General features: G+C 41.0%; 5 protein-coding genes and 2 non-coding genes across 9 annotated transcripts; 6 read left to right on the forward strand and 1 right to left on the reverse strand.

Annotated features, from left to right (window-relative positions):
- Positions 1–791: 791 nt before the first annotated feature.
- On the reverse strand, positions 792–2,977 carry znf593 (zinc finger protein 593). 2 transcript variants are annotated; one of them, XM_068751774.1, is made up of 4 exons: positions 2,966–2,977; positions 1,671–1,874; positions 1,469–1,531; positions 792–1,320 (listed from the first exon to the last, which is right to left on the reverse strand). In XM_068751774.1, exons 2-4 carry the CDS (start codon positions 1,862–1,864, stop codon positions 1,194–1,196), a joined length of 384 nt encoding a protein of 127 aa, XP_068607875.1. In that variant the 5' UTR covers positions 1,865–1,874; positions 2,966–2,977; the 3' UTR covers positions 792–1,193. The 2 variants fall into 2 exon arrangements, with proteins under 2 accessions (XP_068607875.1, XP_068607874.1); XM_068751773.1 differs by lacking the exon at positions 2,966–2,977 and adding an exon at positions 2,116–2,125.
- Positions 2,622–12,367, forward strand: rlf (RLF zinc finger). The gene is given in 9 exon segments (XM_068751772.1): positions 2,622–2,801; positions 4,582–4,736; positions 5,296–5,377; positions 5,743–5,878; positions 5,995–6,197; positions 6,296–6,432; positions 6,581–6,722; positions 7,338–11,856; positions 11,859–12,367. Coding segments are annotated over 9 exon segments (5,592 nt in total). The 3' UTR covers positions 11,897–12,367.
- A 928-nt stretch (positions 12,368–13,295) lies between these two features.
- zmpste24 (zinc metallopeptidase, STE24 homolog) lies at positions 13,296–17,398 on the forward strand. The gene is made up of 9 exons (XM_068752046.1): positions 13,296–13,403; positions 13,847–13,993; positions 14,083–14,286; positions 14,374–14,526; positions 14,693–14,834; positions 15,099–15,274; positions 15,576–15,680; positions 15,846–15,989; positions 16,075–17,398. The coding sequence occupies exons 1-9, from the start codon at positions 13,296–13,298 to the stop codon at positions 16,297–16,299; spliced, it is 1,404 nt and encodes a 467-aa protein (XP_068608147.1). The 3' UTR covers positions 16,300–17,398.
- A 719-nt stretch (positions 17,399–18,117) lies between these two features.
- On the forward strand, positions 18,118–19,431 carry atp5if1b (ATP synthase inhibitory factor subunit 1b). Its single transcript, XM_068751939.1, has 3 exons — positions 18,118–18,274; positions 18,713–18,825; positions 19,031–19,431. The coding sequence occupies exons 1-3, from the start codon at positions 18,206–18,208 to the stop codon at positions 19,170–19,172; spliced, it is 324 nt and encodes a 107-aa protein (XP_068608040.1). The 5' UTR covers positions 18,118–18,205; the 3' UTR covers positions 19,173–19,431.
- A 611-nt stretch (positions 19,432–20,042) lies between these two features.
- rpl13a (ribosomal protein L13a) lies at positions 20,043–22,784 on the forward strand. Of its 2 annotated transcripts, XM_068751622.1 has the most exons (7): positions 20,043–20,107; positions 20,667–20,739; positions 21,007–21,072; positions 21,282–21,383; positions 21,718–21,803; positions 22,020–22,079; positions 22,527–22,784. In XM_068751622.1, exons 1-7 carry the CDS (start codon positions 20,087–20,089, stop codon positions 22,734–22,736), a joined length of 618 nt encoding a protein of 205 aa, XP_068607723.1. In that variant the 5' UTR covers positions 20,043–20,086; the 3' UTR covers positions 22,737–22,784. The 2 variants fall into 2 exon arrangements, with proteins under 2 accessions (XP_068607723.1, XP_068607722.1); XM_068751621.1 differs by lacking the exon at positions 21,007–21,072 and having other exon boundaries at positions 20,075–20,107.
- Positions 20,850–20,930, forward strand: LOC137908110 (small nucleolar RNA Z195/SNORD33/SNORD32 family). Its single transcript, XR_011105956.1, has one exon. It is a non-coding gene; the product is annotated as a small nucleolar RNA Z195/SNORD33/SNORD32 family (small nucleolar RNA).
- On the forward strand, positions 21,122–21,202 carry LOC137908109 (small nucleolar RNA Z195/SNORD33/SNORD32 family). Its single transcript, XR_011105955.1, has one exon. It is a non-coding gene; the product is annotated as a small nucleolar RNA Z195/SNORD33/SNORD32 family (small nucleolar RNA).
- Positions 22,785–27,290: the final 4,506 nt, after the last annotated feature.

The raw sequence follows: 27,290 nt of genomic DNA on the forward strand, positions 1-27,290 counted from the left end.
CGTGTATCTTTCAAAATAAAAGCACTCGTAGTATTGCTAGTCTTGCTTTCCTCATTAATTCGATTCCACGCAGGCTGCACGTACCCACGGTAGCTGAGGTGACGACGCCGACATATTTAGTGATCAGGGATAAGCCATACGATTAAAATGTAAAGGAAAAGTTCCAGTGGAGAGCTATACTGTGAAAATAACCGGATGTTGATTTATTATTTGTGGTATTTCACTCTCATTTAAAGGGGCAGGGCTGCTTTTTTCCATCCAAGGAATGTCTCGCAACAAATTTAAATTACCAGTACATGATGCTGTATATTCTGCCGGGGGAAACAGTCTGTACATTTTTATGTGAATTCATTTATGTCTGTGGAAAATAATGCGTTATTTTGAATTTAACATGTTTGTGTTATAATTTTGTAGTAAGCATGCTATTCATGATACACTTAAAAACAGACTACAAGACCGTGTAAACTATAGAGATTAGAAGACCGTATATTTTGTACAAATACATGGATTAATTGTACAAAGTGGTCTTGTATGCTCTTAAACTGTTGTCCGCTTTTTAAATTGTCAAATTCTGTGTACACTCAAGTGCTCACAAACATTTATTCTGATACGGTTTTAATATATTTTATTATGAACTGAGTATGCTCGTGCTCCTTAATGGATATGTCTGATGCCAAATCATATTTGATTAGTCACCACATTACATGAACGGACATATCAGCGTTCATTTTGCTTTGAGCACAAACATGCACTGAGTTTTGTAATCTGCTTGCACTTGAATCATGGTTGACAATCTGGTGAAGACCAGACGACTGTTATCCACTATGATTTCAAAGGACAGAGACATTCAAATCAGAGCTTCATATATGCCACTTTTAATTATGAACACGAACAATTAAGGAAACCAAACCTGAACTACACGATTTTTTAACTGAATTGATCAATGAGGATTTTAATGTTACATACCCTTAGTGGTGTAAGAAACCTCATGCTGATACAATCCGGCTAAATATTAAGGCCTATTCACATTCCAGACACGGTATTTACATGTTGGATTATATTTCTCAACAGAAAGCAGTGTGTCACAAAAGTAGAACCTAAAATGCACTCAATAATTGTGACAATGAAGAATATCAAAGGTGTTCAGGGAATGGAGCTCTGATTTATCAGCCCAAGGCCGAAGCGGGTCGCTCTTAGTCCATGTCCTCTTCCACAGGCTGTGTCTTCACTTCAACTATTTTTGGAGGGATGTAGGAACCCATACCCGCTGCTCTCTCTGCCTCTGCCTGGGTATAAGGCTCTTCTCTGAGCTGTTTCAACCTGGGCAGACAAAGAAACAGAGGTAGATGCTGAAACTAACAGTGGCATTCAAGCAACTTACAGATAGCTCATGCAAAGCTTTACTTCTAGTCAATAAATGTTCATATGTAATGAATACAGTAGTATTTTTAGAGACAAGGGTCCTTACCTTTTTTTGTGCACCTTACTTTTAAAGTGCTCTTTCAATGCTTTCATATCAATAAAATATCTCCTGAAAAAAAAGAGTACCACAGGCATAAAGTTAAGAGCAACAAGTGGCAGCATTGTTTTCCCTTAATTACGATACATTTTGTAACCAAATTTATATGTCTTACAATTTATTTAAATGATAATTAAGTGGCATGTCTTACGCGCAATGCAAACAGTAATGTTGTGCACATCCTGTAACATCGTAGTCCACTTCCTGATGTAGTAGCTTGGCTGCGGTCTCGGGCTTCATATCCGAGTGGATCTGGTCGAGATCTTTAGTCCGACGTTTAGTTTTCAATGTTTTGGCAATTTTATTGCCACACTTCGGATTTCCTTCGGATTTGCACTTTCCCATCGTAGCACGACTAGATAAAAAACAAAAACAAGGATCGACATAACAAATCTCCAAGCATATTTGCTAACCCGTTTGCCCAACTCAAGTAATTTGTACCTTTACATCTACTGAATGCTTTTACTTAGCCGTCGAGTAGAAAACGAAAACTAGAGTCGATAATCGAGTTAGCTACTTTACCCTAAAGAATAAGGTCTTCTAGGCTAAATTTATTTGCCAGATTTGCTTCAGATGTCAGTTTTTGCCCGACTTACCTTTCGCACGTGGAGTCGAAAAGTGACGCATTTTACTTCCGGGTCAGAAAAAAAACATTAGTTATACCCAAAATCGCCTGCAGAGGGAGCCGAATGTAACTACAGTATTTGGACGCAAACAATAGGGGACCTTTCCCCCTTTCTGTTGAAATCCAATCAACCATAAAATTAAATATAATGACAAAAATTCTAATAATACCTAATCGACGAAATCCTGTTGAAATGGAGATTTTTTGAACAGTAGGCATTTTGGAAATGGCCAAAACTAGACGTAAGAAAGAGTTCTGTTTATATAGTTTTATTTTTTAGACCAAATATTTAAGAACATCGTGAGGAAAGAAGGACAGGTAAGATGCATTAAAAAAGATATATACTTGCAAGGCACTCAACTTCTACAAGGATGAACTGAATGCTAGAAATAGCTGAATAGATAGAGCTGAATATCCCGACTGTCCTTGAAAGCGGCGCAAGGCTGGACTGCATACGCGCCGTAGCGGAGCACGAAGATGGCGGATAATAGTGTCGAACCAGAGCAGGAATGGAGCGACCGGGGCCTGGACGCGGCTGAAGACACTCTGGTTGCAATGGAAACCCTGCTGGCCACGCTAAAAGCATTCGAAGACGTGCTCAGGCAACAAGAGTTATCTGTAGCGACATCCACGGAGTACTGCGACAACTTCTGTCAGGTAATGCGCCTCTGCAACATGGAAGCGAGCGCTAGCCTAACGTTAGCTCACCCGGGATTGTTTTTCCTCGTAGCCCTGCGAGCTAAATAATCTTCTACGGCTGCTAGCTCGTTTAGCGTTCCAAGTAAGTTTAGGAATTTGGTGTGTGTGTTTTTAGCCAATACCTGCAGATGTAATATTTCCGTCCCAGAGCAGTGTAACTTCCTATAATTGGACCGATTGCAGCGTGAATAAATCGATGCGTGTCTCTTATCTAGCGTTACATCAATTGGTAGAACGCGATTGAGCTAATTTAGCTGCGCATTATTTCAAGAATCAGCAACTTAACTTGAAAACAAAACGTATGTTTCGATGCACATGACATGACACGGATGCAGAGTGGTTATATTTCATGTGTTTGGGGCTGGGCGGTGGCGTGACGTGACGTGTTTATCCACATTTCTTAGGGCGTAAAGCAACAGCGAAATGTCTGATTAATCATTTACTAAGTTGCACTTATGTTCTACCTATTTAAAAATGTGTATGAGCGTTCCCTGTCCTTTTTATTCTTCACTCAACAACAAATATGTACTGTCCAATTTATTAGTTATTCTCTGTAATATTTAGATTTAAAAACAATCAAACGTCAAGGTTTTTCTTAAGGAAACAGGGAAGCCTTTGTTTCGTCCAGCGATAAAATGAGAGTGATCATTTTCAGTTTCAGTCCAAGCCAAAGTTAATAGTCGCAAAGATGAATTAATCTGTCTGCTAATTGTGGCTGCAGTTACCTTATTGGTGCGGTTGAGTAACTTTTCTATATATTTAATTCAAGCCTATATGTATGTTTGAGAAGTTGTTTTGAAAAATCTGTAATTGTTTCCACAGTGATCTAAAGTCTTTTGTGACTCAAAGCACGATGTTGTTTTGTATATCTAATTCTCCTTTTTTCAGTTTAGCTGAATGAGTTGATGCTGGCCCACAACGTTTATAATTGCTTCATAACAATACTAATCGGAAGTGGTACAGATATAATTACTGCACTGATTTAGATCTCCAGGGTTGAGGCTATTTTTTGGCTTCCTTTGAGAGTCTATAGTATATTTAGACTGGGGGGAATTAATTTGGATTCTCCATCCAGTATGGCTCCTGGCAAATGGGACTCGTGGGACTTTAGTAGTGGTAATGACTTTGTGTGCGTGTAGCTGGCTGTAAGCAGGTGATGCACAAGGTTAGATGCAAGGATGTCTCCTCTGGGGCTCGGGACGCTTGGCAGTTAAGATAATATGAACCAAAAACAACGCTGTGCTTTTTAGGAAAGATAAATCTGTATGCCTGATTGTTTTCTGTAATTGCATTTTTAGCTCTTTTCTAGGGGGAACAAAAAAAAATCATGTCAGTGTAATTCTGTTAAATTAGCTATTCGGTTTTTCAAATGAAGACGCAATGAATCTCTGAATTATAATTATTTACAACAAAAATACATTTCAGTGAAAGTATTGGCCATGCCATGAAATAAAAGTATAAATGTAAGAAAAAAATGATGGCACAGTATATGAGTCAGGATTTGATGGGCATGGTGGCTTGTTTTTGGAGGTTCAGGGCTGTCAAGTCCCCTAAGAATCAGTCAGGAGAATCCTAAACCACAGATCCAGCTGGGATTAGTTGTCTTCATCTTTCGTTTCTCCCCAGGTGGAAAAAAATCCCTCTTTATCCAGACGGTCATTCTGATCACTGTTTGAACTATAATCAGTATGTTCTTTTGCGTTGCTTTAAAAAAAAAAAACATTTCCTTCATTTAAAGGCACTGATGCACTATGCTGGAAGCAGGAACTCCATGGAGCATGGTCTCCCTCTTCTGGAGGTCTACTGTTTGTCCATAACATGCTTTGCGACGGCCCGATCCCATCTCAGTGGAGAGTCGGACAGAGTGGCCCTTGTTTTGAAGAGACTTGCTTTGTGAGTACTGGCGACACCACTGTTTCTAGCTTGACTAATGTCGTGTTTTTCAGGTATTTGTTTCTGGCATTTCATGCAGATCACACTGCAGAATCATGTCTTCTATTATTTTAACCTTTTATAGTGTTTATTTAGCTGTTTCTGCTGTGGCCAAAATGCGTCGTTATCGCGTCCTGCAGTGCGTCTCTGATATAATGTCTGAATCACGATAAAGGAATCCGAATCTTAATGTGGTGAGATTAGCCTTCAAAATCCACCTGCAGGCGATTCCATTCCATAGTCCAATAGTTGTGAACGCTTATTGGTATTTGATTGCTAAAATTGATAACACAACTGTTGCTTTACTTGTAATATAGAAATGCAGACACATTCTTCAAACCAAGTCGGCTTTATGCTCTTTATATCTGACGTGGGTGTGTTTCGGGTCATGCGACAAATTGATTAACATGTCAAATGTATTGGCCTGATTGACCTGCTTTCCAGTATTATTTTTAAAGAATAAAACCACAGAATTATTAGAATTAACAAGATCATTTTAATCTTGTTTTCTATCCAACAGGAGCTGTTTTGAATTGTTGCTCTCGGTGCCTGAGAATGAGATTCCGAATGAGGCCTGGGTTCAGTTCCACCACTCTGTTCAGGTACTGCGTCTCGTTTTCCAATCTTTGCCGTCGGATTGCAGATTTAATTCTTATCTGGACAATTAAAGTTGGCGCATATAACCAAAACTATTAAATTATTTTGTTTGATCCCTCAGAACCCATTGTGGTCGTAAAACGATGATTACCTGTATGGAGTTTGATTTTTAGATTTTCCAGATAGGGAAGATACAAGTAGAGTTTATGAGTTCACTTGCCAATGACATCACATTTGAAGATCATCATTACTACCGCTGTGCAGAAAAAATATGGCTTGCTATAATTTGCTCTATTTCACATAATTTTCAACGAGGCAATGAACATGATTTATTTTTATTTAGATATAAAACTCTTTGTGTATTCTTCAGATTTCCCATGATACCTTGTTACGGTATGGCAGCACAGACCTCCAAGCTTTACTCCAGATCACAGGAGAGGGAGGAGCGTGGAGCAACCCCGTCCTCACTTTGCTCCTCACCGGCCAGCCCACCAGCCAAGAAGCAGGTTGGAATCAAGTTTTTTTTTTTTTTTGGGTTATCTTAGTTGATTAGAACAACTTGTTGTCAGATCAAACTTGTCATGGCAGTTTGGTAACTATATTTTCTACATTTTGTCGGTAGTTGACGCATACATCAGCTTGGAGGGCGAGGGTTTCATGGAGATGCGAGTGAAGCACCTGGAGAAGATGGGTGAAGTGGCCAAGGCGGTGGTCCTGGCCAAAGCCTGCGCTGAATGCAACCTCATCTCAAACCAAGCTACGTTTCGTCAAACTTACGTCTCCCTGCTTTGTCACCTGCTTCCCAATGAAGAAGCCATTATGGAGGTATTTCTTTTTTTTTTGTATAGAATGAGTGAAATACATTTATCGCACAGATGTTTGTGTTTGTTAAGCTTTCAAAATTGTGTTTACTCCGCGAACAGATATCCAGGCTCGATTGTAAAGATGTGTTGGAGATCACGTGTAATTTGGAGACTGAGGGAGAGGAGAACACGGCCTTCATCTTGTGCACAACGTTCCTTACACAGCAGCTTCAACAGCAGAGCCTTTCCTCCTCTTGGTGAGTCATCCCTATTTGACCAGCGGTGTCAGTTAGGCTGGACGTATGAGATTCCATGCTTTCACCACATTTACACGTAGACATTTGTTTCTTTGATTTACTGTGGCCAGTCTATATGTGTATTTTTTTTTTAATAATGTTTTCAAAGGGAGTTGATTCTTTCGTGGGGTAAGCTTCAGAGAAGGATTGACCCTTCGCCGGCATCTCTTCTGGAAAGATGCCTGCAGCTTGGTGCCATTGCCAAGACAGTCCAACACTTGCTTTACCTGGTCCGTGTCATTCAGACAGAGGTGAGCCATCCTCCCTGCTTTTGGTTTGGGTTTGTACATTCCTTTTCCATGATTTCCAAGGTGGTCATCTTCTATATGTCAACTATACACGACTCTAGGCTAACCACAGGAATGAAGGATGCTCCTCTTAGACAGGATGTTTGACTTTATTTGTACTGTAATACATGCTATTGTGTGGCTGTACTTGTACTCTAACATTCTATCTAATAAATATATTCAAGGATGTCAGATACTGTTACAGTTGTTTTACTATTTTTTGGAAGGATTTCAGGAAGATGTCATCTTCTGATCTTCTGATTTAACTGTTTATATTTTAGATTATTTACACCTCACCGAATAATCTTAATCCCCTTTCATTGTGCTTTTTCTACAACCAAAGGAGCTAAATGCCATGCTTATCGCATCAAAACCACAACGGATTACGGGTTACTGCAGAAGTGCGTTCTGTATTTCCAAACCCACAGAGTGTTACAACACAGCTACACGTTCTATCAATGTGCATTTTATTTTGCAACGGCATTGAACATGGAGGTTTTATGACGTGATACTCGTCATACGGCGTGTTATTTGAAAGTCGTTTTTTGTGGTTTGCTAATGTGTTTTTTTTATTTTCAGGCAGAGGAAATTGGCATGCCGTCCTCAGTCGAACTGTGTGTCAAAGCTCTTCGACTTCCAACGCAGGACGATTCGGAAGCGAGGGTCTCTGTCTGTAAGACAGTGTCTTGCTTTCTACCAGGTGACCTTGAAGTATTGCGTGCATGCCTACTCACAGAATTCCTGCTTGGCCCCAACCAGGAGGTCTTTGGGTGCCTTGAGGAGCTTTACCTTAAACCAGACCAAAAGTTTGATATGGACATTGAGGTTATTCCCAACTCCCTGCGCTGTGAGTTGCTTCTCGCACTTAAAGCTTATTGGCCTTTTGACCCTGAATTTTGGGACTGGAAAACTCTAAAGTATCACTGCAGCTCCCTTTTAGGGTTAGTGCCGGAGTCAGAGGGAGAAGTGGAAGAAGATGAGGAGGTAGATAAACAAGAAATGAGCAAACAACCTGAGCCACAGAGAGTCACAGTAAAAGTAGAATGTGAGAATGACGAGAGGATAAATGGAAGTCTGGGCAGACACGAGCAGAAGGACAAACCAGAGAGCCAAGGAATATCTGAGAGAAACAAACGCATGTTCTGCTGTCAGATTTGTAAGAGATCTGTCACTACCGGCCAAATCATTCACCACTCGAAAAGACACGGCGAAGACAACTACCACCCCTGCCCTGTGTGCTTGGAAAAGTTCAACAACAGGAAAGAACTTATTCCTCACATGAAAAATCACTTCCAGAGTGAAACGCGTCTTTTCAAAGACGTTAAAAAAGAGGACTTGCAAAATCTGATGGATGAGGAGGATGATGTTGAACCAGGGGAGATCACCGTTGATCCGTCCTTAATGCTGTATTACAAGTCCACCCGTGATCCAGATGTGCTGCACCACATTGTGCAGCAAACCAAAACGGTGAAAGCCAAGCACGTGGACGATGATGAACATGTAACGTTTGAGTACATTGAACAGCACTTCAAGCTACAGAACCGAGACGAGTATCCGTGTCCAGGAACCGGATGTACGAGGATCTTTAAACATTCCAAGTACCTGTATGTGCATTTGAAGTTGGAGCACAAAGCTGATGAGAACGTGAAACATTTTCATCAGATGAGAGACAAGCGAGAAAAGTGTATTTTTTGTAGACGCCACTTGGCTTCTGCTTACCATCACCGAAAGCATCGAAGAATTCACAACGGCGATCGACCTTACTCGTGTGTCGTGATGGGTTGTGGCGCTCATTTTGGCACATCCAATGAACTAGTGACGCACAAGCAGATCCACGGCTATCATCTCAACTATCAGTGTGAGCTCAAAGGCTGCTATGCCACGTATTCTGACTTGGGACAAATGTATCACCATGAAGCACAGCACTTCAGAGATGCAGCGTTCACCTGCTTCAGCGCCGAGTGTAGAAAATACTACTTATCCAAAAAAGAATTCATAGAACATTTATCCACTCACAATATCACCTTCTCTGAAGACGATGTCGATGCTCAGAGGAAAGCAAAGCGCAAACTGCTTAAGACTGTCACTGAAGTGAAACCCCCGTTGAATAAGCCCATTAAAAAAGAGGAGATTGTAAATGAAGATGTCCCAAACGCTTCCTCGGTAAGATATGCCCCTTTGAAGGTGTCCGCTACCAAGGAGCCCAAAGCGACAATGACCTTGGTGGCCGTGTGTTTTGATGGAAGCAAGTTCACCTGCGGTTTTGAGAAGTGTGGCATGACCTTCTCCAGAGCCAGAGATGTTCAGCGACATCTAAAATGTGCCCATCCAGAACACCTTAAACTGGAGAACAAAGAATACAAGCATGACAAAGAGAAGGGCCCAAAATCCAAGGGTATGAACACTGAAACTGAGCCAGACGGGGAAAAACGGGGAACAAATGAGCGCTCTACTTCCTTTCAAAACACAAAGTCTTGCAATGAAAGAAAAGCATCCACTCAGCTCAAAAGCAATGAAACAAATTCCTTAAGCCTTAAAACAGAAAGCGATGCTGTGAAAGAAATTCTTATTGGGCTCAGTAAACTGGATTTGAATTCCTCATTGCCTCAAAAAATGTCAAGTGAGACACCCCAGTCCAGTGGTGACTCTGTCTCCCCGGTATCTATTCATCAGGCGATTATGGCGAAGCCCCCTTTTGTATTACTTCAGAAGAGATCGGCACACCGCGAGGAAAGGGTTAAATCTGAGAGTGAAGAAACTTCAGGAGCTGATGTCGTCGGAGTTGAATCATTAGCTAGTGCAAAGCCATATATCTGCAAGATGAAAGGGTGTCGCTTTAGGACTGCGCAAGGTTACAACTTGGTACGGCACTATAACCAGGTACACGGTCGCACTCTCGAACAGGCCAAAACGCTGAAGTCAGCCTTTAAGCCTTACACATGCCATCTTTGTTCCAAGAATCACAGAGAAAAACGTGTCTTGAGGGCCCACTATATTCGGATGCACAACATGAGTGAGTCTTTTGTGGACAAAATAAACTACGCATCCACACGATGTGAGGGAACTAAAGACCACGGCATAATAATGAGGAAGAAAGAGATGCCTGAATTGCAACACCAACATGAAGAAAAAAACGTGACCGCGAAAACCGAAAATGCACAAAATCCTGGCAATCAACCTCCATCTGAAGAGGAAGGGCAAGATGAACCAGAGAGTCGAGAGGAAGGCCCTGAGCCCAAGCAAGAAGGTGAGGATGGCACCACTCAACAGGTCAGAACTACAAGGCGATTGGTAGCCAGGAGTAATCTCTGCTACATTCTGGATAAATTCAGTAAACCGTTTCACTGCGTGGCTAAAGACTGTGACGCAGCGTTCTCCACCCAGGGAGGCCTCGTGCGCCACCTGCAGCTAATACATCATTACAATCGTTCACAGCTCTTGTTTGAGAAAGATTCTGATCCTCATCGCAGTCCAGAGTCCAGAAAAGAACCTGCCAAGAAAAGGCCTGCCCCAAACTTGGACGAACCTCAGCCTCAATACAAATGCCACTTTGCAGACTGTCAAGCTTCCTACCACCTTAGAAGCAGCCTAGTCCGCCACACTCGTGAGTTTCACTCACAGCCGTCTGTGCTACAAAGGTGCAAATATAAAGGCTGTAAAAAAGCGTTTAGTCATGAAGAAGCGCTTAAAAAACATATGATTTACAGTCACTGTGAATACTACGATTCGCTGGTGGTTCGTCTACAGAGCACTCACAAGAAATCGGTCACCGGATGCCAAAAGAAACTCATCGTTGCAGGACAGAGTCCCGAGAAGGAAGAAACTGGTTCAACCGCCGCACAGGCTGAGACGCTGAGCGCGCAGCCTGAAGAAAACATCCAGTCAGAGGAGGCGGCGGAGAAAGCTGTTGTGTTAAAGCTAGTTTCAGGGGAAAGAAAGTCAAGAAGAAAACCTTTCGGCCATGTCTTTAAATCTCACGAAGAAGCACTTCAGATGTGTCAAGACCGCTGTATGACTGTGGCCTACCCATGCATGGTTCAGGACTGTGATTCTGTTGTCGTGTACTTGGGAAGCTTGAATCGTCACTACCGAACGGTTCATCGCATGCGGCGAGATTATCTTGCTAAGAATGACGATAAGCTCGTCTTTACTGCGGAACAGCTTGATGAATTGATTCAGAGGAAGTCGGCCAGGCCGACAGTTGCAGGAGCGCGTACTACTAATGGCGTGCACGTGATGGAGTATCAGTCCGGGGAAGGGAGCGTAGAGGAGCAGCCGGCACCCGTGAGTCTACACTTGCTCACGGCAGAGTCGCAGGAGGAGGATAATCACGATCCGCTGGGATTTCCTGAGGAGGAACAAAAGGAGCCGCCGGCTGTCGAGAGGAATGGTGTCCTTGTTGGTGCAGACGAAGTACTTTATGGCGAACCGAGTACTGGTGGGCACTCTGAAAACTCAGCCATTGTACCCAACAAGAAACCAGAGGAAAGATTAAGCTGGGATCAAATCAAACCTCTCCTTCGCCCTGTCACTGTTGACCTCTCACCACCATGCTCGCTGCGATGTGCTGCCGATGAGGGGAACCAAGACGTGCTGAACGCCAAGGATGGCAGTAAAATGTCGACTGGCTCAGTTCCGTTGCCTGCTCCTCCTGTCCGGCAGCCGCTAAAACGGAAAAATGAACTGTCCGAACACCCAGCGAACTTGAAAGAAACTCGGTCTCACAGCCCTTCGCCACACCCTTTTGACATCGCCACGTATAAGCCCATTGGCTTTGAGTCCTCGTTTCTTAGGTTCATACAAGAGACGTCCCCGAAAGACAAAAACGCAGTACAGACGAAACGGCGAGACGCATTCCGACGCAGTTGTTCTGTTAAGGAGAACAGCCAGTTGGGAATCTCTCGCACTCGCAGCAAATGCACTCATCCCCCTATGCTCAAGCCCCCTGCTGTGACTGGAGACTTCACATCAGTCCAAAATTTGAAATCCATCTTGGACAAAGCCTTGGCTGGGTGTGGGGACCTGGCCATTAAGCAGCTTCAGTACCTCAGACCTGTGGTGGTTCTGGGCAGACCTGTGTGCAGTACTGCCCCGTCCAACCTGATGCCAACAGCAGCAAATTGCTTCTCGGAAGTTAGTTAATCCGAGCGTTGTTTTGAAAGCTATGGCAAATTATCTTGGGTTTTCACATGATGCGTTATGGAATGTTTTAATTCTTCCAAATTGTTGAAAGTATGATGTTTGTTTATTGTGTAAGTTGCCAAAATCATGAAAATGAGCATAAACTGTGCAATTTAAGATTCAGAATTATTGCTTTAGACATGTATAATGAAAGCATTAATATAACACCTGTGATGTTAACTCATTATATACTGTATAGCTCTCTAAGGTAAATGTACATATTTTCAGATTGCTAGGAATGATCAGTAGCTTAATAAAAGGCCTTTTCATTTGTGAATGTGCGATAGAAAAACACGTCCTCACTCCAGAATACATGAGGAATGTTATTTTTCACCTGTTTCTATTACACCAGCGGATGAAGTGGCCAAATGCTGGCGGACATGTATGTAACACTTTCTAATAAATGTGGAATCTATAAAGATTTACATTCCCAATTATGTTGGAAATATTTATTTGATATGAACTTGGATAATCTGTTGTTTATATAATTGTAGTACCAGGAATGTGGTACTGAAGTATAGTTCTATACAACGAAGCATTATCAAGAAATTGGTCATTCATATTATTGCTAGATCCTATCCCAAATAACTTGGTGTGTGTGTGTGTGTGTGTGTGTGTGTGTTCCATTTATTTGTGTTTTAATTGTGGCACTTTCGGGCATCCATACTTACTGTGGTCAATTCATGAACATCAAATGATTGTTCAGCATAAAATATATGTGTCTGTCTCTGGAGATCAACCATGCCTCTTATCTGAATTTTTATTAACAGGGTGTGAGGACCCATACAAGCAAATCTTGGTAGAAAAACTATTTCTGCATTTATACATTTCTGAGTATAAACGGTGTTCACCGCATCTCGTATGTGCTTCCGGTTTAAAGGTGAAATTATAGCAATATATCTTCAGTGACTGAATTTGCGTTAAATACGTATGTAAAAGAAACGAAAAAACTTGATCCAGAGATGTTGTAATAATATATATAGTTTGAAGTTTTACACAGACTTTATTAGCTTTCTCTTAATTAAATTGATGAGCTCCGGAACTGAAGTTGTGGTCGTTGTTTCCGGAGTGGAAGAAGTCGTTGTCGCACCCCTGCTAGCCTCGCGCATGAATGGAGTGATATTAGCCTTAGCCTTGTCTAAGGAATGGAAACTGGATCCTAATATTTCCGCGTTAGTTTTTTTTGTTTGTACCTGTCGATATAACTTCCGTCTTAATTAAACTGTTATCTGAGTGTATTGAGAGTCGATGCTAAATCGCGTCCAGGTTGAAACTGCTATTTAGGCGTGGTATCGTTATTGTTAGCCTCCTAGCTAGGCATTCCTGCTCCAGCAACACAGTCCAGTGACAGCAAAGATGGTTGCGTCGATTTCTGACCTCCCGGTGGAAAAGCTCATCTTCTATGCTGTGTTGGGGTTTTCGTGGACTGTGTATCTATGGGAAGCATATCTTTCTTACAGACAGGTAAGGTGATCACTCATTTACCAACGTTTCTGGCTTGTAACGAAACAGATTTTTAGTAGCAAACGAGGCGAAATCCACCACATCTTAACATAACCACAAATTAAGAAACTTTTATTTAACAGCTTGTGTAACCTGAAGGGTAGTGTCAATGGAACTTAATTTGACAGTGCATGAAACACTTCTGCGATTGCTTATGAACTTGCTTGTAGCCAGTGTGTGTTAATCTAGATTAGCTACTTTGCAGTCCTCATTAAAAACAACATTTGGTATGGAATATTGAATTAAACATGTTGTTTTTCCAAGCATAAATCTGCACAGACAACATCAAAAAAGATTATCATAAAATTTGATATGTTGCACCTTTTTAATTGTTATAATTATAGCTATTCAAGTAACTGTCTAAATTCCATAAGGTGTGACGATGGTGCTGATTTCATTCACAGAGGAGGATTTACAGGTCGACAACACACGTGCCACAGGAACTAGGGAAGATCATGGATCCTGAAACATTTGAGAAGTCGCGCCTTTATCAGCTTGACAAAAGTAACTTCAGCTTTTGGTCTGGACTTTATTCAGAGACTGAAGGGACGGTAAGACGAGCAGTACATTCATTTATGTTTTTGGCACGCGGTAACTTAATTAAAAATTAAAAAATACTTTTGTACTCTGAACATTTTAGCTGATCCTGCTCCTCGGTGGGATCCCATTTCTGTGGAGCTTTGCTGGTTGTGTGACGGCTCGCTTTGGATTCGGTTTAGAGTACGAGATCACCCAGTCTCTCGTATTCCTAATCCTCGCCACCCTGTTCAGTGCCTTTACTGGACTTCCCTGGAGTTTGTACAACACATTTGTCATTGAGGAGAAGCATGGATTTAATCAGCAGGTACACCAAATCAACAGCACACTGTGATTGCGTGAATCTATTTCTACCATTATTTCTTTTTTAATGAATGTCTTGTCTTCCTGTCAGACATTAGGATTCTTCCTTAAGGACGCTCTAAAGAGGTTTGTTGTGACCCAGTGTATCCTGCTTCCTGTCACCACGCTGCTGCTCTACATCATTAAGATTGGTGGAGACTACTTTTTCATTTACGCCTGGCTCTTCACCCTGGCCGTCTCGCTGGTTAGTGCTGCACTGCATACGTTGAACAATGTGTGAGAATGTAGGAACAGTACTTGTGTTGTCTGGGTGCATTGTGGGTATTTGATGAGAACAAAAAAATAATAACTTGGCCTAGTTATGCTGCTAACAATTCACCGTAATGCGTCTTCTCCCATCTTCTCCTTAGGTACTTGTCACAATCTACGCTGACTACATTGCACCCCTGTTTGACAAATTTACTCCTTTACCCGAAGGAGCGCTGAAGACAGATATTGAGGATTTGGCGAAAAGTATAAGCTTTCCCCTCACCAAGGTTTATGTGGTTGAAGGTAAATTCTTCTTCTTTCTCTTTCGGCTTGTCCCATCAGGGGTCGCCACAGCAAATCAACCTTCTAGTCGATTGCGTGCTTAATTCTGGCCTAAACTTTTACACCGGCTGCCATTCCTGCCGTTGAAGGTAAATTATTACAAATAAATAATAAAAGGCCATTCTCTCTTTTAGCATCCAGTACATTCTCGATAATTACGTAATAGTAAAGCTGTGCTTGGCATGTCTACATTTTTATTCTCTTGCATTTTCCCACTATTAACAGGCTCCAAGCGTTCATCGCACAGCAACGCCTACTTCTATGGCTTCTTCAAGAACAAACGCATTGTCCTGTTTGACACTCTGCTGGAAGACTACTCACCCCTCAATAAGACTGGAGAGGGTCCGCCTGCACAGCCAGACAGTGATGAAATATCCAATGAATCAAAAGTCAAGCCTAAGGTCTCAAAATTAGAATTATCTGATGCCACGCCTGATTTCAGACATGTAGCGGTTCTTAATTCATATAATTGAATCCAGTACTTTGTCTTGATTTCCTCCTTATTCAAATTTGTTTTTTTAATTAAGCCTGATTTTTGTAAACTTTAGAAAAGATATTGCATTGAAATAAACAAGCCAGGTTTGTGGTTATAACAAAAACAAGCAAACCCTTTTTTAAAGAATTATAGGTTTGACAGCACTTGATAATTGTGTAAATAGATCCCAAACCCATTATTGTTGTTCTCTCTGGAATGTTTTACAGAACAAGAAGCAAGGATGCAACAATTCAGAGATCCTCGCAGTTTTGGGACATGAGCTTGGCCACTGGAAGCTTGGCCATACTGTCAAGAATATCGTCATCAGTCAGGTGATGAATTGTCTCTATGATTCATTGTTTTCCTGATTGATTTCCCTAAAAGATTGCAACAGAATTTCCATTTACTGAATACACCCAATCACAATGGAGACATTCAGACGCAAGTTGATGTGTGCCCACGCCATAAATGATGGCAGCCTTTTCTTCTTTCTGCAGATGAACTCCTTCTTGTGCTTCTCACTATTTGCTGTTCTGATTGGACGTAAGGAGCTGTTTGTGGCTTTTGGCTTCAATGGCAGTCAACCCACGTTGATCGGCTTGATGATCATCTTCCAGTTCATCTTTTCCCCGTACAATGAGGTGCGTGGGATGAGGAGTTATTATTTCAGTGGCTTTGTGTATCTGTGTCAGCTGATTTTGCTTTTATATTTTTTTATCTTTGCAGCTCCTGTCCTTTTGTCTGACAGTCTTGAGTCGCAGGTTTGAGTTCCAGGCAGATGCCTTTGCGCGCAAAATGGGCAAAGCAGCTGAACTCTACTCTTCACTGATTAAGCTCAACAAGGACAACCTGGGCTTCCCTGTGGCTGATTGGTTGTTCTCCATGTGGCACTATTCCCACCCCCCCCTTCTGGAACGCCTCAGAGCGCTCGGCAACATCAAGCAGGACTGACGGGGCTGGAAGCGGGAGTGGCAGTCCTGTCCTCCTCCAAAGGGCCTCCGCAGACCTCTCCTGGCCCTCTGATTCAACCGTGACTTTTTCTTTTTTCATCAAAATATTATTTTGTTTTAGTAATTTTTCCGATTCGCTGTACTTTCTATTCTGTTATTCCCGTTCAATGTTCTTTTAAACGAGACCCAAATGAACCAGCCCAGAAAACTGAATTAAAGCCTTCACAGATCCGCCGGTCACCTTAAGGCATTTGCAAAAGCTATCATCAGAGCAGCGGTCGAAGGTGCAGATTGGCCTTAAGTTATATTTTTTTAAATTGTTCATGTACAATCTGTTCATAATTATGTTGCTGAGAGAAAATATTACATTTCAAACCCATTTTACTTCGTGTTGATGTGTAATTAACACTCAACTGTTAAAGACATATAAGAGTTTAAAAACAAAAGTTGTTGGTACTATAGTATATACTTTAATTTGTTGTCGGTTTCAGAAAACATGTTGCTTGATTTTTGGCCGGACAGACATCTTCATATGTTGTCATGACAATTATTTTTACATATACACAGGTCAGAATTGGATTTTGTTATCCTCAAGTGCAGATGTTGCCTTTTCAAATGCATTTTTGTGCAACCTAAGATCATTCAGCTCATTCTCACCTTTACTGGAAGGTCTACATGAATGAAAATTCTGAGGATTTCTAATTATATGTTCATTTTATGGACATTTTTTGAGCAGAACAGTGCAGGAATGTTAATTTTAATTAATGTTTGGCTTGTGATTTTTATTCTAACATAATTTTTTTTTATTTTTAAAACACTTGCTTGGTGACAAGGGCCCAACCATACCTGTATATATGTAACTTTGATCATGAGTAATGGCATCTGAAAAATGTTGATTGTGATTTGAAATTTCAAGTTGATTCTGTGTTTCTTAGATTATTTCTGATTTTGTCTCAAAAGCCCAGACTTGCCTGTCAAATTATTCTTTAGGGGCGTGGGAAAAGGAGCAATTTTCCTTTTACCACGACTCAGTTCTTGGCTTGTTCAAAGAAGGGACTACAGTATTTTCATTGTTTGCAACCTTGAATAAAATCCTGATGAATGAAGGAAGTTCTCTTTTTTAAAATTTATTTTTTAAATGTAAGTCAAATTTAAGTTTCAATGCATGACTGAGAATAGTCACATTTTGTCATGTCCAAATACCAACCTTTAAGAAGAAAATTCCGGGTCCTGTGGGGAAATTATTGTTTGTCTATTTATATACAGATACACACAAAGGGCCTGTAAACATGCAAGTTAAGAGGGAGAGAGCTGTGAAGTAACATGTGATAGTTTCACATTAATATTACTATGATGTCGGATAACACTTCATTAATGAATCGTATATTATGTATGTCTGCAGTCCAAAATGTTTTCCTTGTACCTGTTAACAGGCACAAACAATTTTGGCTTTTAAATATTTAACTTTTTTTTTAAGGTTTAAAATAAAATATTCCAGGGCATGTCTTTGTTAAAGATCTTTGTGAACATTTGTTAAATTGATCGATGAAATAAAACACAAGGTGATGAAAAGCTGCAAGAAGCCACTTTACAGACTGATTTTCTCAATACAACAGTCCATTATTTTTCTTCACAATGATTTTATGTGAATAATAGCAAAGGAGATTTTAGCGCACTGAAATAATCCACTGAAGACATCTAATAATAACACTAATATCTAATAACCCCGCGTCAACCAGTCTATATTATGGGATGTCGACGGATCCATTCACCTCGGCTTCTCATTGGACCGACCCGATGATGACGCCGCCGTCACACCCCCGCGCGCCTCATAATGGCGCCGTCCTGTGGCGTATCTTCATGACAAGGGCACGTTAGCTTGTCTTGTTGACGTGTACGAGCTAAACATGGCGAGGTTCTTCAGGCCTAGCATTCGTAGTTTCGTCACCTCTCAGTTACGAATGTCATCCGACCAGGTGAGCCGTTTATTGAAGGACAGGTTATTCAGAGTCGTATCTTTGTAGCGTATCTTTTGTGAATAATTGTAGGTGAGCTAGCCTAGCGCTAATATCGGCGAAGTGAAGCCATTTATTTATACCTGTTGTTGACTACAGTCATTGGTTAGGATAAACCACAATGTATTTATTACAATTGCTTTAATAATACCAGTAAATCGTTTATAGTTAAACATTTAAAGACGGAAAATGCTCTTGGAAGCTTTCTGATCTAGTCCAAATGGCTCTTTTAGCATCTGGCATACATTTTGATTTGCCTGCTTATGATAACCTTCAGAATTAGTTTATTTCCACGGGGTCTAATGTAACATAGCATGATTTAAAAAAAATAGGAAGTAACATTAGCTTTGTGTAATTGTTCTCATGTCCCTCTTGACTGCACCCCTTGCCCCGTGTCAGCTGGGCGAGCTGGGTAAAGGTGCAGGTAAAGGTGGAGGTGGTGGAGGGTCCATCAGGGAGGCAGGTGGAGCAATGGGGAAGAAACAAGCCGCTGAGGAGGAGATGTACTTCAAGTATGTATTTCTGTGGTACCAAGTGTAGACAGAAAAAAAATAAATGATGTATTATTGTGTTATTGTCATGACATTTGTTTATTAATATGACTCATTGTTTGGTGTTTGTTCTTCCATGCATTCTCTGTTCCCTCCCTTTCCTTACCGATGATTATTGACCCTTTGTTTTGTCACTCGATGTTTCTTCTGTCTGTCTGTCTGTAAGGCGTAAGGAGCGGGAGCAGCTGGCGGCGTTGAAGCAGCATCACCAGGAGGAAATTGGCCACAGCAAAAAGGAGATTGAACGTTTGCAGCGGGAGATTGACCGTCACAAGGGGAAGATCAAGGATCTGAAGCTTGATGACTGAAGAAACGCATCTTGTTAAAGGCTGGCCCGATCTAGCAGAAGTCTGGTAACCTTTACTCAGACTTCTTCATGCTACACGGGTGAATGTTCTGTACTTGCTTGAGAGTTACTAATGTTAACATTGAAATGTTAATTATATGCCGTGACCCAGGTTGTAGTAGGTCACAGAGTGTTTTGGAAAAGTGGGGAAACTTAATTATCTTTAATGGTAACATTAAATGATCTTCTTATGTGATGTGTCAATAAATTTGTCACACAAACTGAATTTCGTTTTTATTGTATATTTTTTCTGACTTCGTAAACAGATCATGATAAGAATGTTTGAAATGTTTAATTCAACCCTTATATCTGAAATAAAACATTACCCGAGAAGTTAATTACTTAAAAGAACAATTAACATTTTTGACATGTAGCCCTTATTTGTGAATATAAAATTTCAGGAACTGTATATGGTACGTTTCTCTTAAATGTCCAGTTAAATTAATAACAATTGGTGAGTCTCAAATTACAAAAATCCATCTTGGATTTTTAAAATGCATCAAGGCGAAATTACGGTACAAGCGAGTGGGTTTAAAATAATGCATTTATAGATAGCACACAGTTTCATATAACCCACTTCAACATACGTCTTAAAACATTATCAGGTAAGATCAGTTTCGTTAAATTTATGGGTGATTAAAAATGGTCAGGAATGGTTATTTGACTTTATTCCAACTCAATATTTAAGACAACAGAAAATGTGATATAAAAACATACGAATCGAGGACTCAAAAGAGAACGCATTTCCCTCCAGACCGCAGCGGTCGCTCAACAATCAGGCGCGACTCCATATGACACACGAGGACGGTGTCGTCATTTCCGCCTACCCCTGCCTTATTCCACGGGCAACCCCGTTGCTCTTTCTTTTCGCTCATCATGGCGGACCGGTTCAATAAGGTTGGTGAAACGCTTCGTAGTCTCGGCTTCTGTTTTCTACTTGTAGATTGAAGTTAAGTGTTTTCTTGGGCAGTTAGGCTGCGGGGGAAGCTAAGCGCTAATTAATTTTATAGTTATTTGGTTGAGGGTTCCTTATAATACTAAATTAAAGCGTATTGAGTGCAGCCGTAGCTGAGTGGACGTGCCTTCAACATGGCAGCTTCCCTAACCAGTCAACGCTGTTAGCATGCTATACGTTAATGCGTGTCATATATTTGTGTAAATATGGATTAATAAATCCATCTATTGGTTAAATTTGGCATCATTGTTGTTCTTAAATGTCCGTGCACATTACTTTAACCCAAAACACAGGCATCGTGCCGTTGTGCTTTTGCGCCGACGCTAAGCTAACATGTCTTTATCGGGATTTCCACTCCGGCCTGTAGTTTATTTAAAACTATTTGGCTTCAACTTTGCGCTCTTGAAGTGCTTATATTCAATTTGCAGTGATTTTACTGGCTTTAGTTCACATAGCGTAAGTTTCATTTGTAGGTCCATTCTTTCTATCTGAAACCTGCAGGTTCTGCTGATTGATGGCAGGGGGCATCTACTCGGCCGGCTCGCTGCCATTGTGGCAAAACAAGTTCTTCTGGGTAAATCTGATTTTAAATGTCTTAGTGAGAACTTTCAGTAAAGCCATGCAAAGTGGCGGCGAACACGAGATGCAGATTCTGAACGCCCCATCGAATGCTCTGTTGCTACTTCTGTCGGTGATGATCAAATGTTATCTTGCTTGAGTTTAACGACAATGAGGAAACTCACATGCACTACCATCTGAGACGGGGTGTAGGTTACGAGCACACGCGATTCGTGCCACCCAAATGGTAAAAAAAAAAACACTATTTTAAATTATTTTCTAGGACATAAAGTGGTGGTGGTGCGATGTGAAGGCATCAACATCTCTGGCAACTTCTACCGCAACAAGCGTGAGTAGGATTTGTCCGAACAATGGAGCTGTGAAGTACTTATTCGTACGTTGTCGATGATGATTTGTCACCCTTATTCGAGTTTAAATGACCATGAGAAGACTTTACATGCACTACCATCTGAGACATCGGTGTTACATTTTTAGTCTTGACCGATGGTGAGCATCCCAACGCGAAACTCAAAAGTCACATGTTGTTTGCCTATACAGTGAAGTATCTGGCCTTCCTGCGTAAGAGGATGAACACCAACCCCTCCCGTGGACCCTTCCACTTCAGAGCTCCCAGCAGGATCTTCTGGAGGACCGTCAGGGGTGAGAATGTGGCAATACTCATGGGAATACTAATGCCCAGTTGATCTGTGTCCTTATATGTATAACTAGAACTAAACAGTGTTTTGAATGTTGGTCTACCTTTCGTTCATAAGCTGACAGTCCGTGAAGTATATTAGCATTCATTTGTCCAAACACAAGTCGTTCTTGCTTAAACGATGATGAGCTCGGAATGCACAGCTGATCATCTATTGATGAAACCACTTTGCGGATCTGATTGCTGAGTTGAGCAAGGATAAACACGATGTGTTTGGACAACGTTCTTTCCGTATGGTTGCAGTAATTTGAAAGGTACTGCACTCTTTCTGCTCACCAGGTATGCTGCCCCACAAAACCAAGAGAGGACAGGCCGCTTTGGAGAGGCTGAAGGTGTTCGACGGCATCCCTCCACCCTATGACAAGGTGATGAATATTAATCGGCTGTCGGGGGCTGCATCGCATCATCTTTTTTGTCCCGTACGCAGCTGTCTGTGATGTCACTCAAAATTCCCTTACATACCTTGTTTGAGTAAAACTTTGATATAAAAAAATTCTGAGACGTGCTGTTATTAATTCCTTGGTTGTATAGTTTGCTTCTTTATCCGATCTTCACCAGATTATTATGATTATCTTTTTCAGAGGAAGCGCATGGTTGTTCCCGCTGCTCTCAAAATTGTGCGCCTGAAGCCCACTCGTAAGGTGAGCCGTGAATGTTTGATTAATAGCCGACTTAAAGGTTTATATAAGCTGGGTGGTTGATAAACAAATTAACGGTCCTTATTGACATTGAGCGTTAAACGGTGTTTGGAATATTGATTTGAATTTTAGTCTACGTTTCGTTCATAAGTATTAGTATTAGCATTCATTTGTCCAAACGCGTCGTTCTTGCTTTACGATGATGAGCTCTGAATGCACAGCTGATCATCTATTGATGAAACCACTTTGCGGATCTGATTGCTGAGTTGAGCAAGGATAAACACGATGTGTTTGGACAACGATCTGCTGGTGACATGCATTTGTATTTGCTTGCTGAGCCACGTTGACTGTTATAAAATTTAGGATGCTTAAATATTTAACGCGATGTCAAAGAACACACCAAGTTGTTTTTGTTCTCTGAAACTTGAATTTTCTTTCCCCCCCCCTCAGTTTGCCCTCCTTGGTCGTCTGGCTCACGAGGTCGGCTGGAAGTATCAGGCTATCACAGCAACTCTGGAGGAGAAGAGGAAGGAGAAGTCCAAGATCCGCTACACCAAGAAAAAGACAGTGGTCAAGCTGACCAAGATAGCAGAAAAGAACGTCGAGTCCAAGATTGAAAAGTACACAAAAGTTCTGAAACAATATGGAGTCCTTGTCTGAGCTGGTTACCGCTGGCTAATAAAGATAAATAAATGTTTATAGAAAGTGTATTGACTTTGTTCTTTTAGCGCTTGGTTTTAAGCTAGCAGTGGAGTGGATGCTGGTGCATTTGGAAATTGTTCCCGTTCGCAATTACACTATAGTATAAACGGCTGCAGTTCATGTGACCTGGTCCCAGTCTGCACGCACTCGTAGGTGGTTGAGGAGAATTGAGCAATTGATGTATACAACTGACTAACGATGTACCCGGGTGGCTGGGTTCGTCTCGTACACCTTGCGTAGCTTGGTGTTTTTGCTTCTGTAGCGTACAGAACTAAGATCATTTTGAAAAAACAACCGGTGTTTTGTCACATCGGAAAAATGACTTTGATTTTATAGGATCAATAGATGGATGCATAGACAGATTAGAAGTAAATGGTCAAATTGTTGGTCTGCTGTGCTTAAGATAAGGCTGCTGGAGTGATGTACCAGGAGAGGGCAGTGTTGTGCTGTTGTACAGAAGAGGCAATAAGGGCTAATTAGGCATCGTATTCCACTCTACAATAGTGAAATTAAAGATTCTTCTGAAAAAATTCATCCCTTCTGGCAAACTCGTGAAAAATCTTCCGTTAAAAGAAATTCGCAGGCTGATTCTAGACAGTTAGAACAAATGTCTTTTTGTCATTTGACACTGACCAGTACAAAATACAATGTTGTTGAAGCTGACTAAGATTCTCTTGATTTAAGTTGCAGTTGGTTATTATAGTTGGTTCTACTATTTTACTTGAAGCCACTGTCATCTGTGTCGTCCAGCTTTGTTTGCACGGCTTGTTCAAGGTGACAACTCTTAAAATGAGATTTCTGGATGGTGCAGCCTGGATTACATCACACTCTAGTCACACCGTCTGAGGCCGATCGAAAAGACCAGTGTTGTACTTTCAAGTTCTAGCTTATGGTTAAACTAACGAAGGTCTTCATCCTCCTTCCCACCTCTCCCCTCCTTTGGTTGGTGTTCAGTTTTCTGATTGAAAATGCTTGTCCGAGTTGCAAATATATTATTGAGCAAATGAAAATGAACACAGAAAGGATGTGTCTGCTGGAACGATATAGATTTCCATTTGTTTTCAGAAGAGGATAAAGTATATTTGTGCCACTGCTTTTCAGGGTCACCTTGTATTTCTCTCTAATGCCCCCCCCCCCCCCCCCCCCCCAGAAAATCCAGATGGTGCTGGTTAAATGCTGTTTATGCTCATGGCTTCTGATATTTGAGTACGGTAACCCAATTATAATTCCATGAAAAAGATTGCAGTTTAAAACATTTTCCCCTCTGAGGACAGCAAGCTAACCTGCTATCCTGTCTCATTTTATTGAAGAGAAAGTAGACATGCCCAAAGCCAATATCTACAAAACTTGACAACCGACAAGGATTGATTGCATTCCAGGTAATAAAAAAATATGTATTTCATGATTACATGTATAGGGTAAAATGTCCTTTTATGCGGGTGTCGTTGGGAGCAACACATTTGAAAAATCATCCCATACTTATTTCAAGCAATGGGCAAAGCATACAAAACACACGGGATGTTTCAGTTTGGTCTGATCGACCGACGAGGTCCGTCGAGTCTTGGTAGTGGAATGTGCTTTGGCTATTATAATTTTGAATTTAGCTGTTTTTTTATTTATTTATTATTTTATAGAATAAGTGCTGGAACAAATAATCTTCACCCAATGCTTCATAGATACGTAGGTGTGTAGATAATGACTAAAGTTCCGTTTGACTTTACTTTACTTCGGTCGGTTAAAAAAAAAAAAACAACCTTTAATGCAGTGAGTGCGCTCGCAGCACTGTGATGCATTTTTATAAACATGAGGTGGAGAAGACCTGCTTAAATTCCGCTAACCTCTGAGTCCAATTGAAATAATTTGGAATGGTGCAACTTGATTTTTTTCAGTCACGTAGAAGTCATTATATCCACTTAGCAGACGAGAGCAGCTGTAAATTCAGAAGAGAGACACAGCATCAGAGAGAGATTGCTCCTGCCAACGGAGAGTCACAAATTGAATTCAGAAATTGAGATCCCCGAGGACAGAATGACCATTATCAGTTTTGTTGTAATGAGGCATGGCTGTCTCAAGCGCACACTCAAAACACACATTCACAGAGGACCATTACACAAAATGGACAGTTACTGAAAGGCTACATGACTTATCTCTGCGACAGCAAGTGTGTGCGAGTGGGATAAAACTTCAGCTGCTGCAGACACTGGGCTTGATAATAAAGAACGAAACTGTAACTACACAGTGCAACATTAAGTTGGTCTGTCTCTTAATACTGTAGTTTTTGAAAATGTGTGTGAAAATGTGGACATATATATAACATATGTATTTATATAATCTTTTGGCATTGAGCATGCTTTATGCTGCTGACTTCAGGTTCTGAGACCGTTTGCCTCATTCTCATAAATTACAGCGTTCTGGAGTTTTGATTTTTTGAGAATCTAATTTCTGCCTCTTTCACTATTTACTCGCTGAGCTTTTATTATTGAGCTTTGACTTATCTCCTCTTGTGTAGCAGCTCCATCTTGAGCACAGAAAATACTGCCGGATTGTGTTAGACAGTAAAACATTGGTTCCCAGTTGTGCATTTCAGCTGAGACATGTTGTTCTCTGATACTTTTATTATCTAACGCCTTGTTGGTTGTATAATTTGAACACCTGGCTGCACAAATATGTCGAAGTGCCTCCGCTATGCAGCAGTGTTTTCTAAATTTCAGCTTTTATGGAAAGGATGTTTTCTGTCGGTTGACTTGTTCACTTAGTTTACACTTTAACGATTCTCATAAAACAATAAATGCACATTTAATGGTAAAAATAAAGCTTTAGCAGTCATTGCATAAAAATGTTGTCTCTTCTTGAAGTGCTTCTCCTTTTCTTTCAGTTTGAACCACAGATTTGACCTTTGCAGAGCATGAATAGTAATACTAGCATTATCATGTAGAATATTGCATATCTTATATTCATAGTCATTGGGGAGAGAGCCTATACATCAACTATCACCTATATAGCATGAATCAACCTTTTGAGGCAGCTTTAAGTGTCTCAATTTAAAAGATGCAATAGAGAGGAAAAGAAAGCCATTTGAAAAACCTATATTAGTTAAAGAGACAGGAAATAAGTGTGCTGTGAGAGGAAAAGAGAAAAAAAATGTTGCTCATTAACGACATAGAACTTCCACCATTGGGATCGTATAATGTCACATGCAAAGGCAAGAACAAAGAAAGAAAGCCTCTCGGCATCACAGCTTGAGGTTTGAAGCTGTGAAAGTGTGGGGATAACAGAGAGACGAGAGAGGACACGACCACTAATGAGAGGAGAATAAATGAAAATGGGTTCGGGGAACGTCGGTTCCGCTTCATTACGAGCAAAAACGGAGAAGCAGTTTCAAATTGTTCCTGAATTCTCCCTTAATCTATTTGTATCATTGATTTTTTTTTTTTTTTTGCTGTTATGCTTCGCTCTGCTGTTCCATTGATCATGCGGAGGAAGGTAAAGAGCAGTAAGTGTGCCAGATGATGAAAGCTGATGAAGAGATGCATTTCCATCAATATTGATCTGGGAAAAAATACATTGCTGTGTATTTTCCCTTGACTGAACAGTCACAGGGTGCTATTGGCCGACTGTATAAGTACATAAAGAAATATAAAACTTCAGTAATAGCGACAGCACACAATATCATCTCTCATAAGAAAACGCATTGTGTGCTTTCCTCTAAGAAATATGTACACTGCAAAATGGTTTTTAGATTCAAAGGCATTTACAATGCCAAACAAATTCATTACACATGGAGTTATTACTTTGGTTAGAGGCATCTGGAAGGCTTTCCTGCTGCAGTATTCAGTCTCTATCAGCAGGAACAGGGCTTTGGGACTGGAGTGTGAACAAATACCCCTGTATTTGTCTGTCCGGCTGCACAGCGGACCTCTCAGCAGCACAGCGCGCAAGTCATTAAGTCCTCTGATATAGCCACCCACCTCTGAGCACACACACATGAACCATCTCAACTGATGGAGCTTAAGTTAAAATACCAGAGGAAATAAAATATGCACAGGTAAAACCCATCATTTTAACTGATTTAATTTTGATGATGATGGGATTTATTGAAATTAAAATCTGAAGTTAAAAAGATTACTTTGCACCCCAAATAAATTCACCTTCTGGAACTCTTCCTCTGCTCAGCCCACTGGAATCTCACGGCACCCGAGAAAACACATATATCGCTGCATTCCACCTCTGTTTCTGTTCGTGGCGGGCCGTCTACAGCTCTGAGTGGTTTTATCATGCTGACGCAGCCCTGTGACTTGCTCCACTTGTCTGTATAATAGGGGTGTCACCCCAATGGCAGCGCACAGCTAAAGTCTATTATTGAGTATTGTTCCAATACAATTTTCTTAATCTGCACGTGCCTGTTAGCATTTAGCCAGAATAAGATGACACACATGCATGGATTCTTAATCACATTTGCGCAGAGAGATTAGCAGACAAGGAAGGGGACACAGAAGGTGAAGGACAAAAACA

This window comes from Brachionichthys hirsutus, chromosome 18 (assembly GCF_040956055.1).
Source record: "Brachionichthys hirsutus isolate HB-005 chromosome 18, CSIRO-AGI_Bhir_v1, whole genome shotgun sequence".
Lineage (NCBI taxonomy): Eukaryota > Metazoa > Chordata > Actinopteri > Lophiiformes > Brachionichthyidae > Brachionichthys > Brachionichthys hirsutus.